The 21,783-nt window shown below is 30.4% G+C and overlaps 1 protein-coding gene and 1 long non-coding RNA gene across 2 annotated transcripts; one reads left to right on the top strand and one right to left on the bottom strand.

Moving 5' to 3' along the window:
* Window positions 1–53: 53 nt before the first annotated feature.
* LOC135149225 (uncharacterized) lies at window positions 54–567 on the bottom strand. Its single transcript, XR_010287497.1, has 3 exons — window positions 533–567; window positions 257–446; window positions 54–174 (listed from the first exon to the last, which is right to left on the bottom strand). It is a non-coding gene; the product is annotated as an uncharacterized LOC135149225 (long non-coding RNA).
* Window positions 568–19,061: 18,494 nt separating this feature from the next.
* Window positions 19,062–20,007, top strand: LOC108204106 (CASP-like protein 1). The gene is made up of 3 exons (XM_017373406.2): window positions 19,062–19,352; window positions 19,437–19,566; window positions 19,652–20,007. Exons 1-3 carry the CDS (start codon window positions 19,120–19,122, stop codon window positions 19,865–19,867), a joined length of 579 nt encoding a protein of 192 aa, XP_017228895.1. The 5' UTR covers window positions 19,062–19,119; the 3' UTR covers window positions 19,868–20,007.
* Window positions 20,008–21,783: the final 1,776 nt, after the last annotated feature.

Genomic DNA, 21,783 nt, shown 5'->3' with positions numbered 1-21,783 from the left:
AGTGTACAAAGTGATTATATTATTCTAAATTAATGAGATTGAATTTTGCATACTCTTTTCCTTGACCACAATTATGTCTTCTGAAGCTTGCATTTGGTCAGTATGCAATTTCTCTGATGATAGATTGTTGAAAAAGTTGTTCATCTCTTCCTCTGTGAACCAACTGCTATTCATCTGTTAAACATTTTAATTTGGTTGTTATTTGTTAACAAAAATATATTATAAATAGTAGAATTAAATAATAATATATACTTACAAAGCCACCATGTTCATTAATGTTGAAGTTTTCTGGACAAGACATCAAAAACTTGAACATATAGTAAAGAACATAGTATCCACATTTTTCACCGTCATCCTGTTGAGGAACCATTGGAATACTCAAATCGAACTGGAAAACATCATCAGTTCCTTGTACTGACTCATTCTTATACATTTGGTACACAAATCTGCATGAAAAAGTTCCTATTAAAACAACACAGTCGTCATAAATAAATCATTAAATTCTAAAATACTAATCAAATAGAGATTGTACTGTTTGATGCACGGTTCTAGGTTCTTTGGTTCTGCATCTTGAAGTGAGTCCAATAACAGCATACATGGACTTTTTTCATTCATCTCCAAATCTTCTCCCAAGTTACAGAGTATGAGAAGATTCCAATGATTACTGTCAAATGATTAAACCCACATTCTTATAGTTAGTGCATTAGGAGCAGTAAAATAATTTAAAGGTCTTACGTTTTTGTTATATACCTTTGGCAGATGGGAACAAAAACATATCTGCAAGCAAATATCTTTTGCTTCTTTATCCACTTCCACACATTGCTTTTCTCAATTGCAGTACAATCTTTTTTCTTTGCCTTTTTAACTGCATCCATATATGATATGAAGAACATAGGGTCGAAAAACGAACATCCTGTCTTCCTTTCTTCTGGTATAATCTTCAAAATCAACCTATAACAAACATGTTATAGGTTACCAAAATTACCAAACTGCCTAATAGTTATAATGTGCCAAATAATTTACCTCATATACTCATCAAATTTTTTTGTGTCCAGTTGTCCTTCATGACGCGTTCTACAGATTATTCGTAGTCGTTTTCCTTTATTTTTATTCTGTCCTGATGCTTTGCTTCCACTCTTCTTTCCGGATTTTATTTTAAGTCCTGCGATGTATTATACAGTCAGTGTGTTGAAAATATTTAATAGAAACTACTACAGATACATTATAATCCTGATGCATTACAATCCTGATGAATTACAGTGATATGCAATTTACACTATCACAAAATCATTGTTTTCCATATAAAACATAGCTATAATCATTACTAATATAATGACTCCACTGTAGAACCATATCTACAATTCTGTTTCATTATAAAAGCATAGTACAGCAATTCTAATTGACTCTGTTACTGAATCATTGTCTTTCACAAAAAACATAGCTCTGAGGATTACTAATACAATTACTCTATTGTAGAACCAGTTAAACATTTCTGATAATCTTACAAAACAAAAAAACAACAAATCAAATTGACTCTACCACAGAATCCTTTTTTTTCACATAACACATAGCTGTCAGGATTACTGATGTTACTCCAGTGTAGAACCAGATCTAAAGTCCTGATGCTTTCAAAAAAACAAATTACAACATATTACATTGACTCTATCACAGAATCATTTGTTTTTCACATAATACCTAGCTGTCAGGATTACTGATGAAATGACTCCACTGTACAACCAGATCTAAAGTCCTGATGCTTTCAAAAGAACAAATTATAATATATTACATTGACTCTATCACAGAATCATTTGTTTTTCACATAATACCTAGCTCTGAGGATTTCCAATCTAATGACTCTACTTTAGAACCAGTTCTACATTCCTGATGCTTTCAAATAACCAAATTACAACAAATCAAATTGACTCTACCACAGAATCCTTTTTTTTCACATAACACATAGCTGTCAGGATTACTGATGAAATGACTCCAGTGTAGAACCAGATCTAAAGTCCTGATGCTTTCAAAAGAACAAATTACAATATATTACATTGACTCTATCACAGAATCATTTGTTTTTCACATAATACCTAGCTCTGAGGATTTCCAATCTAATGACTCTACTTTAGAACCAGTTCTACATTCCTGATGCTTTCAAATAACCAAATTACAACAAATCAAATTGACTCTACCACAGAATCCTTTTTTTTCACATAACACATAGCTGTCAGGATTACTGATGAAATGACTCCAGTGTAGAACCAGATCTAGAGTCCTGATGCTTTCAAAAAAACAAATTACAACATATTACATTGACTCTATCACAGAATCATTTGTTTTTCACATAATACCTAGCTCTGAGGATTTCTAATCTAATGAATCTACAGTAGAACCAGTTCTACATTCCTGATGCTTTTGACAAAAGTGAAGCATATTTAAATTGACTCTATAGCTTAAAAAATTATAGAATCATTATGTTAATTAGGTATTAATGATTAAACACTTAATATATCTGTGTTTCTATAATAGAATCATAGCTTCTTAAACCTAAACTTATAAATTCCTTAATCGACTCGATTTTAGAAGCATAAACACACATGCAACATCAAATCAAAGTCAAATCAAGCTCAAATTATAACAAAACATTCGAAAAATTATTATGCTGAGGTTCTATTACAGAATCAGTAAAAACATTACAATCGAGTGTAAAAACAAGCTGAAATCGTCAATTTCGGTTACCTTTTCCCAGCATTCTGTATCGTGTTTGTGATTCGTAATCTCTGATTGAAATTCGCCTTCTCTTGCTTGCCAGAAATCACGCGCTCGGTCGAATTTCCTTTGTTCTCTTTCTCTTGCTCTCTCTCTCTCTCTCTTCAGTCGTGTGTATAGGTGTGTGTATAACGGTCACGCTGTGTTTGTTTTTGGCTAGTTGATTTCTGTTTTTATATGTTATATCAAAATTAATATCAGCCGTTGGATTAATATTAAAATTTTAAGGGCTGGATAAGGGGTCTCCATGGTTCTCCACATAAACTGATTCTCCATAGAGTGGGACTCATATATATATATATATATATATATATATATATATATATATATATATATATATATATATATATATAAACACATACCATAAACTTTGGAAGAGCAAACGGATGGAGAAAGAATAACCAATAATACACACACATCTATTAAATGGATAATACAATCATTCCAATAAGGATCAATTGATAGAGGAAGAATAACAAATAACCCACACATTTGAATGTTTTTGATAGTGGTGTTAAAACTAAAAAAATAAGAAGAGAAAAGTTTATATAACTTTTTTTTTTTTGAACAAAAAAGTTTATATAACTTAATTTAGTGTTTACAATATTATATCCATCACCTATAAAGTGGAATGTTTATATAGATACAATAAGAAATTTCTGGAACAAACCTGAAGGTGCTAGGAGGTGGATAAGTGACTCAGAGCCCAACCAACCCAACTACATAATGCACAAGTCAAACTAGGCTCAAAAGTTTGAGGTCCATTACATATTCCACATGATTTAGGTGCATTTTATACTTTTTTTTAGTTTAGTGGTGTGTGAAAATTAATATTATTATAAACAAATTATTATACTATACTTGTCTTAAATATAAGTGAATCATAAGTAGTTAATTTTAAATTAATAATTTGTTCACATTTATAATCTTAGTATACTTGTGGCATATACATTGATGAGTTTATAAATTCACAAGTAATTTATAAAAATTTATTACTAAATAATATTTCAACAATATATATATATATGTGTGTACACTTCAAACACTTACTTATAATTCAATAAAAAAGTAGAAATCTTAATTTTGCAAACAAATATATTTATACAAATTTTTGATTATAAATATTAATATTTAAATTGATTAATATGTGTGTGTATGACGTTAGCACGTGCATGTGATAATTCAACAAATAATCCTTCTACATATATTAGGAATAAATATTCGTGATTTACCAATAAATAAATAAAATTTTAGCTTTTATCTAACTATATAAAATATATTAAGTACATAGATACATAAGAAATTTCTTGAACTCACCCGAAGGTGCTAGAGGTGGGTGAATAAGGGAGAGCCTATACAACCCAACTACATAATGCACATGTAAAATTAAGCCCCAAAATTTTTAGGGCCATTACACACAGACATATTAGTTTAGTTAGTGTGTTAAAAATAATATTATTATAAACAAATTATTTGATTATACTTGTTTTGGAAAATAAATGAATTACAAGTAGTTATTTTTTAAATTATTAATGTGTTCACATTTATTAACACTTATGATCTTAGTATATATGTGGTATATACATGGATGAGTTTATAAATTCACAAGTAATTTATATAGTTTGTTACTAAATAATTTTTTTACAATATGTATGTGTGTGTGTGTACGTACTTCAAATATTTATTTAATAATTCAATAAAAAAGTAGAACTCTTACTTTTGCATACAAATATTTTTAGATAAATTTTTGTTTATAAATATTAACAAAAATTTAAATTGATTAATATGGCATGTTCATAATTTAATATTGAATATAATTTTAGTTTCAAACCTCCAAAATTTTACATGGTGTACAATGAATGTATATATATATATAGATATGTATATGTGTGTGTGTGATGTTAGCAAGTGCATGTGATAATTCAACAAATAATCATTGTGCATACTATTAGGAATAAATATTTCTCATTTACAAATAAATAAATAAAAGTTTAGCTTGATTCTAACTATATAAACTAAATTAAGTACATAGAGACTTGTTTTAATTTAATGGAATGAATTTGCATTTTGTCAAAAAAAATAATTTAAATACATAGAATTTTATTGTTGTGTTTTCGAAGATGGGCAAGTCTTAGTGAGGATAGTCTTGTATTCAGGGGCCTATCTTGGGAAATTTTTTTATAGCCCACTTAATTAGTAGTATTGATATAAATTCAGCCCTGTTAAAAATAAAAATTAAAAGCCCCGTTATTCTTTAAGTCCACCCACCACAATCTAGTACAACCCAAATTGTAGAGCCCGGCCATATTAATAAACAAAGCAAAGCAGGAATTCAGGAAACACAAAACAAGCTATGCGCCCCTGATCAAAACTAAAAAGTAAAGCCTGTTAGTTTGCTAAGTAAAAAAAATTTCCACGAGACAAAATTCGAGCATGTGCTTGACCGTTCCCAATTTTCAATTTTAGCTGTATTTCAACGACGCTCCTGGTTCTAACTATATTAACTAAATTAACTATATTAGGAATAAATATTTCTCATTTACAAATAAATAATTTAGCTTGATTCTAACTATATTAACTAAATTAAGTACATAGAATTTTATTGATGTGTTTTCGAAGATATATATGGGCAAGTCTTAGTGAGGATAGTCTTGTAGTTGTATTATCTTTTTATCTTACATTTGGCTTGTATCAATTAGACTATGATATTGTGGAAGTTGTGTGGGTTATAAAGTTCAGGTCAACTGCTCCTGTGCACTAGCAATAGCAATGGTGTTAGGCCGATGTTGTACATGTATTACTTAAACCACCGTTACTAATAGAAATCTGAAGCCCCCTTAAATAGTCTCCTAGCAAATATAAAGGGATCTGCATCTAGGGTTGCACACCCTTTCATTAGAAGTGGTTAGGGGTACTGTGCATTGGTCAATGAAATCGAAATCTAATTTTTTTTTGGTTAATCAAAACTTAATTTTATCAAATTTTCTACTAAATACTGAACCGAATTTATTTCGATTTTATAACCGAACCGAAATTTAAATTTTGGTTATTACTGAAAACCTAATTTATAAACCAATTTTTTTTAAAGTATTCGAAATGTGAAAATCTCCTTCACAAATATGAAATCCACACTTTCACATTATTAGAGATTGAAGTAGAGCAAGTAACAACAAAGCTATTTATTAATTTTATACCAAGACATGCATACTTAAAGACTGTTTTTAAGAGCAGCCTACTGCCTTTAGCATCAAAGCTTTGCCAATTTTATCAATTTGTATATAGCAGACCAGCCTATACTGTCTTTAGCATCACAGCTTTGCCAATTTTATCAATTTGTATATAGCAGATGAGGTCAATTGATTCAATTTTGTTTATTACTTTATACATAAAGATAATTATTATTTAATCAGTTCGTGTAAAACACTAAACACACACACATATTATATATAAACCGAATTTCCTAATCTCTTATAGCTATATAATATTTATATTATCACTTAAAACACTAAATTTCTTATAAGTTATATAGAAATTCCGTTAACTATTCGGTTTTCGGTTAACCGTGATTAATAGACCCGAAAACCGGATGAAGGTAGAAGAGTTTAGGTTTGTATATCTATTCCTGCATAACCATGAATTTGAATCATGCTTTGTCAAGAATAATTTGTCGGAGCCTATGTACCAAAAAACATTGATGGTGAGCGCATATATTAGTTAGACAAGATATGTTATCATTACGAGGTGGAAAGGGTAAGATGACAAGATATCATAGATTACCAGTAGGAAAGAGGTGGTGTACCCAAAAGATTACACCTTATGGTTTATATTTTTATTATATCATTCATAAAGATTCTTTAAATTGATCTTTGTTGTAATTTTTTCATCAGTTGTTTTAATCAAAAGTTTTCTAAACTGTTCTTGGGTTCTTAGAGTAGTATGAAGTTGGTATTATTTCAAATATCATCGATTTGTTGAGTGTTGAAATGAATCTATATATGGAAGGAGCCAGCTGTGTCCTCGACTATGAGATATGTAATGCATCGCCACCAACATTTCGACTATCAAGCAAGCAGACGAGCGATGATGCTCGAATAAGTAGCTCTTCCCGAAGATGTATTACCAGGAATTCTGACCCAACCATATCTCTGGAAAGATATGTTGATGAAGTGTGAGAAAGCTCTATGGAAGATATAAGAGTGGACTTCAGACTAGGAGCTAGTCTAAGGTAAACGACACTGAACCATTGGTAATTGAGTTCAGGACTGTTAATTGAATCATAAACTAAGCATTGCGGAGAGCTCAACTTTTTCTAATGAATGCAATGATTCTGGGTAATTTCCGACTTTAATGAAAAATGAAGAATCGCTCATTAAAGTTGTGGAAGAATGTTCAGAGAAAGGGATGTGTATGCGTGACCAACCCTAGTTCTGAGGTAAAACTGAACTTGCATTTTGAACTTCCTACAAAAGAAGAAAAATATATCCCCGGGTTGGAGACAACTAAATAGCCCTAGTCTCATGTAAGACAACTAAATGCTGAGGGACCAATAGAGCTAGCCTATTTGTTACGGGAAATAAATGCTCCCGACCATATAACTTTGAGAACCTCCCTTTCATTACATCTAAGAGCAAGTCCAAGAGTGTCTTAATGGGTGCCTTATAATAATAATAAAATATGATGTCCTAGTAGTTTAGGACATCACTTTCATACATTCACTCCAACAAGAAGCCTTATCCACAAGCTCTATTATTAAAATAGTAATATATTTAAATGATTATTGGAGGGAAATGAAAAGGAGGGGAAGAGAGAGATGAAATGAAACTAATTTTTTATTGATTGGCATGATTTAGGGCATGCATAGTGGTGCCTCATTAATAGGGCACTTCTTAGTTGTCCTAGTGTTTTAAGGCACCACTAGGACACTGTTGGATCAATAATTTTAGTCAAGTGCTTTATATTATGACTTAGGACACTATATATGGCAGCTGTTGGACTTGCTCTAAGGATCTTAATCATTTATTTTAAGATATTATGGTCATGATTATTTTGATGGTTAACATGACCAACTTATAAACAAACCAGTGTCTAGGGGTGGCAATATTGGACCCGACCCAACAACCCGACACGAATTCGACCCGTAAAGTACGAATTCGGGTTGACCCAAAATCAACCCGGAAAAAAGGGTCATTTTCGGGTTACCCGAAATTACCCGAAAATTAATATATAATAATATAAATATTATATATATATTTATATAAAATACATATATTTTATGTTATTTTTGTAATATTTATTACTTAAATTTAATAAAAAATTATTTAATTTAATATAAATTAATTTATTTGAATTAAAAATAATATTTATTTATTATTTAAAAAATATTTTTATTAATAAATATTATTTTCGGGTCGGGTTTGGGTTTCCCGCGGGTAACGCGGATCGGGTTCGGGTTGGGTATTTTGACCCATTAAAATTTCGGGTCGGGTTCGGGTTGGATAAAATTTTTGACCCGCGACTGTCAACCCGACCTGAAACCCGAAATTATCAGCCCTACCCGTGCCAAGCACGGGCGGGTATATAGCTCGTAATTTATTATTTATAATTTAAATTTTAACATCATTTTACAGTAAAATACAAAGTGTGAGAAAGCTCTATGGAAGATATAAGAGTGGACTTCACACTAGTAGCTAGTCTAAGGTAAACGACACTGAACCATTGGTAATTGAGTTCAGGACTGTTAATTGAATCATAAACTAAGCATTGTGAAGAGCTCAACTTTCTCTAATGAATGCAATGATTCTGGGTAATTTCCGACTTTAATAAAAAACGGAGAATCGCCCATTAAAGTTGTGGAAGAATGTTTAGAGAAAGAGATGTGTATGCGTGACCAGCCCTAGTTCTAAGGTAAAACTGAACTTGCATTTTGAACTTCCTACAAAAGAAGAAAAATATATCCCCCGGTTGGAGACAGCTAAATAGCCCTAGTCTCATGTAAGACAACTAAATGCTGAGGGACCAATAGAGCTAGCCTATTTGTTACGGGAAATAAATGCTCCGACCATATAACTTTGAGAACCTCCCTTTCATTACATCTAAGGATCTTAATCATTTATTTTAAGATATTATGGTCATGATTACTTTGATGGTTAACATGACCAACTTATAAACAAAACCGTGCCTAGGGGTGGCAATATTGGACCCGACCCAACAATTGGACACCAATTCGACCCGTAAAATACGAATTCAGGTTGGAGTTTTTCGGGTTCGGGTCGAATTCGGGTTGACCCAAAATCAACCCGAAAAAAAAGGTCATTTTCGGGTTGAATTCGGGTTACCCGAAATTGATCCGAAATTATCCGAAAATTAATATATAATATAAATATTATATATAGTTATATAAAATACATATATTTTATGTTATTTTTGTAATATTTATTACTTAAATTTAATAAAAATTATTTAATTTAATATAAATTAATTTATTTGAATTAAAAATAATATTTATTTATTATTTAAAAAATATATTTATTAATAATTAATAAATATATTACTTATTATTTATCATTTAAATTTCCAGCCCTACCCGTGCCAAGCACGGGCGGGTATATAGTTCGTAATTTATTATTTATAATTTAAATTTTAACATCATTTTATTAGTATTTTAGTATTAACGGATTGAATTTTATAAATTAAATTATATTATTCAACTGACTATATTTTCTCCCGATTACTTGAAAATGACAAACCCGAATAAATATAAATATAGCCGATCGTGTAATACCTTTGAAAGATTCAGTAATCTAATTTTGTAATCTTGGTTTTTTTGACAACAATAACTTTTTAGATTAGAGTTAGAAAGGGTTATGTAATTTTTTTAATGAAATATTATATGATAATGGATTATTATGAGTGTTTTTAGTACTTGAAACTGTTTAACAATATAATACTAATAGACTCCACATTTGTAGACTTGTAGTACCAAAATGAGAGTACTAAACCAAAAAATATAACTAATACTTGGACTACAAATTATAACCTATAGTATAGATATGGTATAAAATTGTTTAATATAATAAATCTGTCTAGATAAGATTTTTTTATGAATAGGTAAAAGTTTTTTTAATATGTATGAAAGTTGTGTGCATGCATTGTGTAACTTTATATATTGGTAATGCCGTACATTACGAAGACTCTCATAATTTTGACGGATTTTTTTTTTTTAAAATCAGCTAATTTCAATATATTTCTGTCAAATATATATATATTTTTGACACAATAGAGGATATCGAAATTAAGGACATCAATATTAGTCAATCTGTCAAAAATAACTATGTTTGACTTTTAATTTTGACAGAATACCATAGAAACTAAATTTTGATAAATTTTCTCTTAAATATCCAAAATTTGGACATAATTTTTAAATGGATGTCCAAATTAATTTAAACTTTCTCGCTTATCTAAATATTTTCTACTCTATATTGTCAAGATTAAATTCCGTCAAAAATGGGCTGTCGTAATTAACCGTCAATGTTTATATATCAACTTGCAAGATTTCAAAATTCAGAATTAGAAGTTATGCTCATGCATACTTTTTTGTCCGATGACCATATGCATGCATATATAGCTCCCAAGTTCCCAGAACAAATTAAAAGTAACTTTTTGTTTAATATAACCAGACTTTCTATATGGGTACACAGATAATTGATGCATGCTAGTGTACAAGAATGGTGCTAATAGAGTGTTTCACATGGGGTGAAGAATATTATACATGTGCAGCCCCTCCATTTTTCTTCATATACGTAAATGAGTTCCCATAGTGCAAGTACTTGGAGAGTTTATTTTTGTTGTTTAAACCTTTCAACTTTAAGAACCTTATTCAAAATTGACTCATGTGTTTTCTTGTTCTAATAATTTAATAAAGCTAAGTTGATAACATGAGAACATTAAAGCATTCAGTGAACACTCCTATAAATAGTGATCCATAGATCCAAGTTATTTACAAATTATCTAAACCTCGTCTGCATCCTTTCGTGTTTTACAGTAAAGCTGTATTCAATGCAATAAATATATCAATGGCCTCAATCAGTCCCAGATCCCCAGCATTCATTTTTAAGTTTTAGCATCTTGTGTGTTGTTATTTTGTTAAGCTGTATTATTGGGTCCGGCCACTTTGCATGCAATTTATACCGGTATTTTTTTACATTTGTATAACTAGATTTTTTAGAAGAATAAAGGATACAAAATGTTAGAAGAAAAGATTTTGAATTCAAAACATATATCTCTGAAATGAAAAGACTACGGAGAGAGTAGTCTAAACTAGTTTCCATATACATATAACAATGCAATATGAACACTAAGGAGGTGTAATCTAAACATTAGTACTCACAAAATATATTGTTGATTTCAAATATTATATTTAACTTTGAATTATCTCTGTCTCATGTTAATTTTAGTTTTTTTTTAATTTTCTTATCATCGGTGCCTCAATGATGAAAAAAGACTTGTCAAATACTATGTTTTATTATATATATATATATATATATATATATATATAATATTTAAATATGACCGATTAATACTCCAATTTATATCATTCCGATTAATCCATAAATCGTCAATAAATCGCTCGAAGGTACCTTCACCGTCCTAGGACGCCTAGCGATTTTTAGAACACCGCTTTTACATGGATGACTCGATTTGCGTTTAGAAACATTTATTTCATTTCAAATTTTAGATTTAAAATGACATGATTTAAGGTTTTAGTTCAAAGTCTCTAACTTTACACTTGTATTTGAATGTCCTGAATTTCAAATGAAATGCAAATTAAACTTATTCTTAATCTAAACATGTTTTTTGATCAAATACAAAATTTGATATAAGATTCAAATTTACAATAAGCCTTTACAATTTTTGTCTATTATATAATAATAAAACAAAAGTTTTCACAAACCTGAAATACTTTACCAACTTTAATTTTCAGTTAACTTGAATATAATTTCTAAATGTTTATATATAGATGGGTTCATGATCAAATAGAAACCACTCTTAGAATAAAAACTAGAAATCAATACAAGTTAGTGATATTCTCAGTATAATTTAGTGATATTCTTTTTAGGATTTAGTGATATGTGTTGCAGGATTTAGTGAAAACTTACAGAAACTGCTAAGAATCTCCAGAAATGTTCCAGAAACTGCTAAGAATCTCCAGATCTGTTCACATTTTCGATTCTGATGGTGGTGACGGTGGTGGAGATGGTGGAGGTGAAGGTGGAGATGGAGGAAGGATGATTGTAGCGGAGGTCTGGGCGGCTTGAAGTAGGGGGTTGTAGCGTTGCCGGAATAGTGGCGGCTCCGCCGCGTTTTGAAGTTGAGCCGAGGTGGAGAAGGAAGTACGAACGTCGAACGGGGTGAAGGAGGTTGAAGCAGCGACCAAGATGGGGCTGGTGAAGATGGAGGTGGAGATTATGTTGTTAGAGAAATAGTGGAGGTGGTGGTTATCGAAGGGGCCAGCGGCATGGAGGTGGTGGCAGTGGCGATGTGGAGGTGGGGTTGGTGAAGATGGAGGTGGAGATGGGGTTGTTTAAGAATTTAGTGCTATTTACTTTAGGATTTAGTGATATTTCAGCTTGGTTTTTAGTTTCTAGAATAAGAAGGTTTCTATTGGAGTAAGACTCTAGATATATATATGCACTCTCGACTGCCGAAGCCGAATCTTTAGGAGGATATGTCAAGCACTTTGTATGGAATGGGTACTACATGAACTTAAGCAATTCTCTAAAGTGTGTGCAGCTATCTATTTTGACAATAATGCTACAATTACCACAAGTAAAGATCCAGTTCTCAGAGAAGAACCAAGCATATACGCACCAAATATCACTTCATTAAGGACTTAATAAAGAATAAGAAGATTTGTATTAAATATTGCAAGACTCATGAACAAGTTGCACATCTTTACAAAAGCTCTTAAAATGTGACGTGTTTAAGGATTTCAAGATGAAGCTCGACGTCACAACAATTTAGCTTAAAGGGGCTGTTAAAATTATAAGTAAGAATGTTCCTGATTTTTTCATTGTAAAAGAATTAAATTCCATAGGCTCTTGACCTTTAGTATCCCATAGTCGCAAATGAGTATCAATTGAGAGTCTTTTGTAATCTTGTAAGGGTTTGTCTAGTGTGTGCCAATGAGCACATGCTAAGCACTAAATTTTATAGGTTTGAAACATTTTGATTGGTGTGGTTGTTGCATTTGCAGAGGGTCCATCATTATTAAAAAATATGGACCAATCAAAATGAATTAAACTTATAAGTTTTAGTACTTAGTGTGTGCTCATGGGCACACACAAACTGATCCTGTAAATATATATGAAGTACTTTGGAGGAATATATATATATATAGGGGAGGGTTCTCGTACAAACTTACAAACTTACAAACTTTTTTTGTTCAACACATATATAACTTGAGTTTAACATTTTTTTAACATAATTTGTTGAACATCGAATAAAATAGTGGTGGAGAAGTACGTAAACCAATTTTTAAATGTAAGAACTAAGGTAAACATGTTATATAACTAATATTTATGTTTCTAGACCCTACCCAAACCCCAGAGGTATAGTTTAAACATCTTTTTAGATATATTCAACACAATGATAATTAGTGTTCAACACCTGATGTTGAACCCCAGTTATAAATGTGTTGAAAACGCGATTTATTTATGCGTTATTTTTAAAAATTGTGATTTTTTTTGAAGAATTTTCAACATAGATACTTTATATAACTAAGGATTAACACGATTGGAGAATAAAAAAAAGTTTGTAAGTTTGTAACTTAAAAAAGTTTTTATTTGATCCTATCCCTATATATATATATATAACATTCAGACAACAAGTTTCTTCTCTGCATTTGAACTTTTCTCTCTACCAGTTACTTTTCTTCTTTAATTTTTATCTGCACTTCTAATCCTTCAGTATATAACTATTACATTCGTGAATGTTGCTAACGGAATTTAAAATATGCAGCCCCTATAATTTTCTTCATTTGCGTAGTTGAGTTCCCTGATGTATGTACTGGGACAATTTATTTCAACTCTCCTGTATCTTTTCAAAATTGATGTGTTACATTAATTTATTATTCCTAACATAATTGTTTTTGGAACCATTATATTATATGGATTTCTGATAAAAATTATATATCTTTTCTCTTAGTTTACACTATTTATTATATTTGTAACTTTAATTAAAACTATTATTCAAAAGTTTACTATTTATAAATTATATGTGTAAGTTTGTATATAATATTTTTATATTATTTAAATATTAGTAAATAGTACTCCCATTTTAGTTGTCACATTTCTATTTTTGTTGGTTAAATTGACTAATTTTTTTATCTAAGATTATAAGTCACTTTTTCATCATTTTAAAAAACTGAAAATTACATCTTAAAGTAGATTAAAAATTATTTCCGATGACATATTTTTCTTATTTTTTCAATTGATAAAATATTAGTAAATTTCAGTCAAACTTTGGTCAATTTGACGGTTACAATACCAAATGTGATAACTAAAATGGGACGGAGGGAGTATCACATTTCTAAATGACTGCCATACTCGATAACAGTATTAAGTATACCTTCTTTCTTGGTTAAACAAGTCTTCTGAGTACTGGTAATAGATGGCGCACCATTCTCGATTATGGCAAATGAAATCATTTTTTGATCATATTTCTTGGTATTTTGATTTTATTGCCATAGAAAGAGTAGAGTCGTTTTTGGTGAAAAATTAATTACTCTTGTCTTCTAGGTTTTTTCGGTGCACCTACATTTATTTATAATTTTTGTTTGAAAAGGTTTCTTGTAAATTACATGTTAAATTTATTAATATTTCTAGAAAAGTATACAAAATTTTAGTAAGATTGTCTAGTTTGATTATGAGGTGGAAAAAGATAATAGATTACCCAAGATAACAATTACTGAAACAGAACATCAGCTGCCCAGAAGAGAATAACTATATTTTACTGCAAGTGCGATTGAACCATTGCAATTTTGTGCTCAGCTACTCTTAGGTATTTTAGCTTCCGCAACTGGAGCCTCAGGTGAAGTAGCCTACTTAGGACTTGAAGGAAACTCATGTTGGAATTATATTCTAATAATCTAAACTTAGAAAAATAAATTAGTATAATTACTAATTGTTTTACTAGTAGAGGACAAGTTAGAGAAATTGTGGGAGAGTATTGGATTAATATTGGATTAGTAATGAGTGTTTTTAGGATCGTGGAGTAGTAGAGTTTAGTTTCAGGTGGACACTAGTTAGTTGCTATCACTTTGTTGGGTAGTCTTTATATATTATGTGATGTATCTCTTTTAATATATCAGGATACAATGTAGTCTTTGGAGTTCATTTGCTCTTGTACATATATATTCATCTTGTTTAATTTAAAGTCATCAGTTTTATAGTTTAATTTTAACAACTCAAATGTAGGATGGCACAAGATCTGCAATGTCTATGATTCCTACTGTCGACACATTGGATTCTCCGTTTTAACCTCAATCTTTTCCTCCATGGTGCTATCATTCCTGATCATCCTCTACATCATTACTGTATCACCAAGATAAACAAATGACCATGCCACCGACTCATCAAAAATACTGAGATTGGTTTCTTGGCAGGCTCCCTGTATCTTGTATGCATTGTATTACTTTTCACGTTCTTATGCAGTACGTAAAGGAAATTAGTATGCATTAATGTTTTCCATAATAAGTTATTCTTCAAGCTAAGTGAGACATACGTGCACAGGTAGGGGGATATGATATGCCGCAATATATTTTATTAAAAGAGTTAGTACATCCATATTATTGTTTAACACCACCCAAATAAGATAAGGTGCATGCTAACAATGGGTAAAGAATCTGATCATTTTTGATAACCAAACTAATTAATAGTTTTAAAAATGTAAACGGTATTGTTCAGCACTACCAAAATGAACTAATATCCCAAACCCTCAATGAAATATTTGAGCTCGCACAATTGTCCCCTCGGATAATTAAGAAGATCATTATTATATATTATTTAACTTAAATTGTAGTATTCTGGCTTGCAATTCAAACTAGCAATGTCAATCATATAATTTTCATATATGCTAGTATCCGACCATATGGAAGCAACATAATTCATAAATTTTAGCTCTACCAAATGGACTTATTTATTCTCTAGTTTCGATCATCAAAGAATTTTTCAACATCAATCTGCCACTTTAAAAACTCATCCACTTCAAAATTTTAGGGAATTACCCATGCTTCATGATAAAATGAAGTTATGACCAGTATGCAATCATGAACATGTTTACAAATGTAACATATAATATTCATGCACTTTTAATATAATGTTTATGGTCGCCATTCTTCCCATCTTCGTAGAAAATTCTAAAACCTTCTTGTTTGTACCTTTATAAATTCTCATCCTTGTCTTCTTATTGAGTCGTATGATCAAGTTTATTCGAATCTCTAGTCATATAATTTTCCCATGATGATATCATCACCGATGAAAATACTCGAGCCTTTGTTGGATTTCCTCTCAAAATTTATAACATAGTTTATATGGAACTAAAATATGGGATTGTGAAGATTATACTTCTTCAAGAATTTGGTAACATTGTTATATACAAAACATAAAATTGTACCATAATAAATATGTAAATTGGTGTCTTCAATTTACCATAACTATATTTGCTTATATAAGTGAGAATTTTTCTCAGCTGAAATAAAATAGTATGAGCGCGTACAAAGTAAACAAACTTAAGAAAGAGATATACAAAACAGCTACTGAAAATGCTAAATTGGTTTACAACTATTTAGCCATTCCCAGAATCCTATGTGTAATATCTTGAAAAATAGCACTCCCATTGGTTGTGTGGGAATATGATATTCTGCCGCAATCTGAAATATAAATACATAATACAATGATAATTAATAAATATATAATTGTACATAGCTGAGTTAAAAATATACACTAATCAGATTTGTTATACCAGTAGCCCCGCCGTGTGTTCTCCCACACTTAACATATCCAGTGCAAGAGCTCTGGCAACATCACTGAGGATTCATCTAGTATCATGAAAAAGAAAGAACTTAGATGATTATTATTTAGATAATGCATATATAAAATTTTATTACGAGTTTATATATATATATGTGTTTATATATATATATATATATATATATATATGAATGATTCTACTATATACAAAGTCAAAACTAATTTTAATTTTTTATTGAAATTTATATATTAATATGCACATCATTAAAATTAGTATCCATACCTGATATTGATGGGAGCATATTCTTCATTGTTTATAAAGATTGTAATGGAAGGTTATAGTTATATACCTGAAAAAAATATCAATTATAATTTTGTTTAACATATTCGGTAAGTAATGTAATGACAATAAAAAAGTTTTAAATATAAAATTTTTGAACTGAATAGTAATAATTATAAAAATTTTAGATTCATAATTATAGGCTCATTGATAATATCAATATGATATTTTCACATAATTTAACAAAATTGTGACAATATATTTATATTTTCACTAATATCTTACCTAAGCTAAGAAGCAAAATTGACCGTTTTTATCTATCAAGAATTAATATTATATTTCCTCAAGAAAATGACAAAAAACATTTTAAAAAAGGGTTTTTAAGAACTTTTGTTAGAATAAGCACTATTTCTTTCTTAATATGAATGTTCATATACAGACTTCTATCATTGGATAATACAATCATAATCATATATAAACACATAACATAGACTTTTGAAGAGCAAATGGATGGAGAAAGAATAACAAATAATACACACCATCATGAATAATACAATCATTCCAATAGGGATCAATGGATGGAGGAGAAAGAATAACAAATAATCCACACACGTTTGAATGTTTCTGATAGTGGTGTTAAAACTGAAAACGATAATGAGAGAAAAGTTTATATAACTTAATTTAATGTTTAATATTATATCAATCACCTATGAAATGGAGTGTTTATATAGATACATAAGAAGTTTCTCGAACACACCTGAAGGTGCTAGGAGGTACCTGAAGGTGCTAGGAGGTGGATAAATGGAGAGCCCAAACAACCCAACTACATAATGTACAATTCAAATTAGCTAGGCCCAAAATTTTTAGGTCCATTAATAATTACATATCCCATAATAGTTAGGCCCATTATATATTTTTCTATAGTTTAGTTAGTGTGTGAAAAATAATATTATTATAAATAAATATTATATTATACTTGTCTTGGAAAATAGATGAATTATAATTAGTTATGTTTGAAATTATTAATTTGTTCAAATTTATTCACATTCATAATATTAGTATACTGGTGGCATATACATGGATGAGTTTGCAAATTTACACATAATTTATAAAATTCATTACTAGACAATATTTTTACACTATATATATATGTGTATGTATAATTCAAACACTTATTTACTAATTCAATCAAAAAGTAGAAATCTTAATTTTGCATATATACATTTTTAAAAAAAAATTTGTTTAACAAATTTTTGTACCCACATTAAAAAAAACACCATCTTTAGTGACTTGTAAACACTGCAAAAATCATACGAGTTTGTTTGTGTTGATATCTCGATCCCTCACCTCTAAGCAATTTTATCAGAAGGTACCAATATATACATTTTCAACCTCAAAATATTACGTGCTGCATACTTGTTAATATATTAACTTTCAAGATTTCAAAAATTAGAATTAGAAGTCATGCATACTTTTTTGTCCGATGACCAAATGCATAGCTCCCAAGTCCCCTGAACAAAAAGTAATTTTGTTTAATATAACCAGACTTTTCTATAATTGATGCTAGTGTACGTGAATGGTGCTAATAGAGTGTTTCACATGGTGATTAAACATGTGCAGCCCCTCCATTTTTCTTCACATACGTAAATGAGTTCCCTAATGTGAGTACTTGGAGAGTTTATATCTATTGTTTAAACATTTCAACTTTTAGAACAATGTTCAAAATTGATATGCTAAGTGGGTTTCTTCTTATTAAGAAAATATTTCTGGGACCGTTATATTTTATGGATTTTTGACTAAAATTTTAATATGGTTTAAACAGAACAAATTCAGCTGCCAGAAGCGAATTAGTTTACTCCTAGCTAGTGCGATTGAACCATGAAATTATTATAGTCATACAATTGACTCATGTGATTTAATAAAGCTAAACATTCGCTGTCTAGGCATCCAGAGAACACTCCTATAAGTACTGATCCATAGCTCCAAGTTATTCACAAATCTTCTCAGCCTCATTTGCATCCATTCTTGTTTTACAGTAAAATATCCATGGCCTCAATCAGCCCAGCAGTGGTACTAGAGCTTGAGAAGAATAGTGAGGCCAGTACTACAACTAGCAAATTTGTGTTGCATGATGTGATATTGAGGGTCTTCTTGTTTGCAACATCCCTAACATCACTTGTAGCTCTAGTGACCAGTAAGCAAACCGAAACGATTCCCGTGCCTTTCCCACCTTACGGAGCATCTGTTGCAGCTGAATTCACTGATTTACCAGCCTTCATGTAAGTGCAGTTTTTGTTTTGCACAGCAAATTAAGTTAATGCAAATGTTTCTTGCCTAAGACCCTAACATGGAAATATTTTCAGATATTCGTCAGCTGTTCTCTCAGTGACTTGCTTCTACAGCATAATTACCACCATCTTATCTTTCTCCGCACTGGTGAAACGTTCTACAACATCATCAAAGTTGATGTCATGTGTTTTCTCGGTAGATGTGGTAAGTGATGGAAAATCTCCATGTCCCTACACCGTTATAAGACATCATGTATAATATTTATTAACAATTGCATTTTTGTGCTCAGCTACTCTTGGGTATTTTAGCTTCCGCAACTGGAGCCTCAGGTGAAGTAGCCTACTTAGGACTCAAAGGAAACTCAAATGTAGGATGGCACAAGATCTGCAATGTCTATGATTCCTACTGTCGACACATTGGATTCTCCGTTTTAACCTCAATCTTTTCCTCCATGGTGCTATCATTCCTGATCATCCTCTACATCATTACTGTATCACGAAGATAAACAAATGACCATGCCACCGACTCATCAAAATATTGAGATTGGTTTCTGGGCAGGCTCCCTGTATAACTTTTTTATACATTGTATTACTTTTCACTTTTCACGTTCTTATGCAGTATGTAAAGGACGTTAGTTTGCATTAATGTTTTCCATAATTAGGGTGCCCATAAGTTCTTAACGAACCGAGCCGAACCGAGCTTTTATTGAGCCGAGCTCGAGCTTGTTCGCGAACAGCTCGGTTCACGAACAGCTCTACTAGGGGGTATTCGACCATCTTCAAGATATTAATTAAAAATTTATAAATAATTTTTTTATAGAACTAATTATCCATGTGCATTTTTTTTCAAAATGTACACGTAAAAGGGGACCGAGGGAGTATATTCTAAGTACACTATGACCTCAATTTTTTATTAATAATTAAATAACGATCGATTTCCACCGTTATAAATTTTGGTCCTCTCAGCTATCTCATTGTGTTTTTGCGACTCAACTCTTTTATTTCTCTTCCTTACCGAGGTAATGACGATTAGATACTTGTAATGAAGAAGGGATTCTTTTTTAGTAGAAGATAATTATGATTCTCCTTTTGTTAGTGAACTAACACTACACCAATTCTGGTCATTTACGACGGATATCTTACGACGGAACACAAACATTCGTCGTATTTTCTCGTCAATATTTACGACGTAACAACCTTCCGTCGTATGTTTTGCTAGAATTCAGGCGCCCTCTAATAAAAAATAATAAATATTTTTCCCGCGAAAAAACCGTCGTAATTTAACCGTCGTAAGTTAATATATCTACCCAATTAAAGGCAAAAAATAAATGAAAATAAATTGATTTTCTCTTCCGTCGTAAATAAGCCGTCGTAAGTTCATATACTTATATAAGTAAATCTGTTTTAAAAAAGGAAAATAAATAAGAATTATAAATTTTAATTTTTCGTCGTAATTTAACCGTCGTAAGTTAACATATCTACCTAAATAAAGACAAAAAATAAATGAAAATGAAGTATTTTCTTTTCCGTCGTAAATATGCCGTCGTAAGTTAACATATCTACCTAATTAAAGGAAAAAAATAAATGAAAATAAATTGATTTTCTCTTCCGTCGTAAATAAGCCGTCGTAAGTTCGTATAATTATATAAGTAAATCTGTTTTAAAAAAGGAAAATAAATAAGAATTATAAATTTTAATTTTTCGTCGTAATTTAACCGTCGTAAGTTAACATATCTACCTAAATAAAGACAAAAAATAAATGAAAATAAAGTATTTTCTTTTCCGTCGTAAATACGCCGTCGTAAGTTAACATATCTACCTAATTAAAGACAAAAAATAAATGAAAATAAAATGAATTTTGTTTCCGTCGTAAATAAACCGTCGTACGTTCATATAATTATATAATTAAATCTGTTTTAAAAAAGGAAAATAAATAAGAATTATAAATTTTAATTTTTCGTCGTAATTTAACCGTCGTAAGTTAACATATCTACCTAAACAAAGACAAAAAATAAATGAAAATAAAGTATTTTCTTTTTCCGTCGTAAATACGCCGTCGTAAGTTAACATATCTACCTAATTAAAGACAAAAAATAAATGAAAATAAAATGAATTTTGTTTCCGTCGTAATATAACCGTCGTAATTTACCTAACGCATTAACTCCCACCTTCCCACATTAAAATCAAACGGCAGGATATTCATTTTTAAACAGAACTTACGACGGATACGATAATTCCGTCGTAAGTTACCATATATCCCTCAGAAGCTACTGCCTCTTTCTCCCCAACATCATTTCTATATGCTCCTAACCAAAACCAAAAAATATGCTCCTGATCGAATAAATGTGATATAGCAAATTACACTCAACACTTGCATCAATCGTTCTTGTAAGTATTTATTTTCTATCTTTCCAATTAAATT

Source organism: Daucus carota, chromosome 9, assembly GCF_001625215.2.
Source record: "Daucus carota subsp. sativus chromosome 9, DH1 v3.0, whole genome shotgun sequence".
In the NCBI taxonomy this organism is placed as follows: domain Eukaryota; kingdom Viridiplantae; phylum Streptophyta; class Magnoliopsida; order Apiales; family Apiaceae; genus Daucus; species Daucus carota.
This window is presented reverse-complemented; position numbering and strand designations above follow the sequence as displayed.

Excerpts from the sequence above, each read along its gene's own strand:
- LOC108204106 (XM_017373406.2), top strand. The coding sequence starts at position 19,120 with ATGGCCTCAATCAGCCCAGCAGTGGTACTAGAGCTTGAGAAGAATAGT. Across the intron at positions 19,353-19,436 it reads ACTGATTTACCAGCCTTCAT|ATATTCGTCAGCTGTTCTCT; the intron begins GTAAGTGCAGTT and ends AAATATTTTCAG. Across the intron at positions 19,567-19,651 it reads GTGTTTTCTCGGTAGATGTG|CTACTCTTGGGTATTTTAGC; the intron begins GTAAGTGATGGA and ends TTTTGTGCTCAG.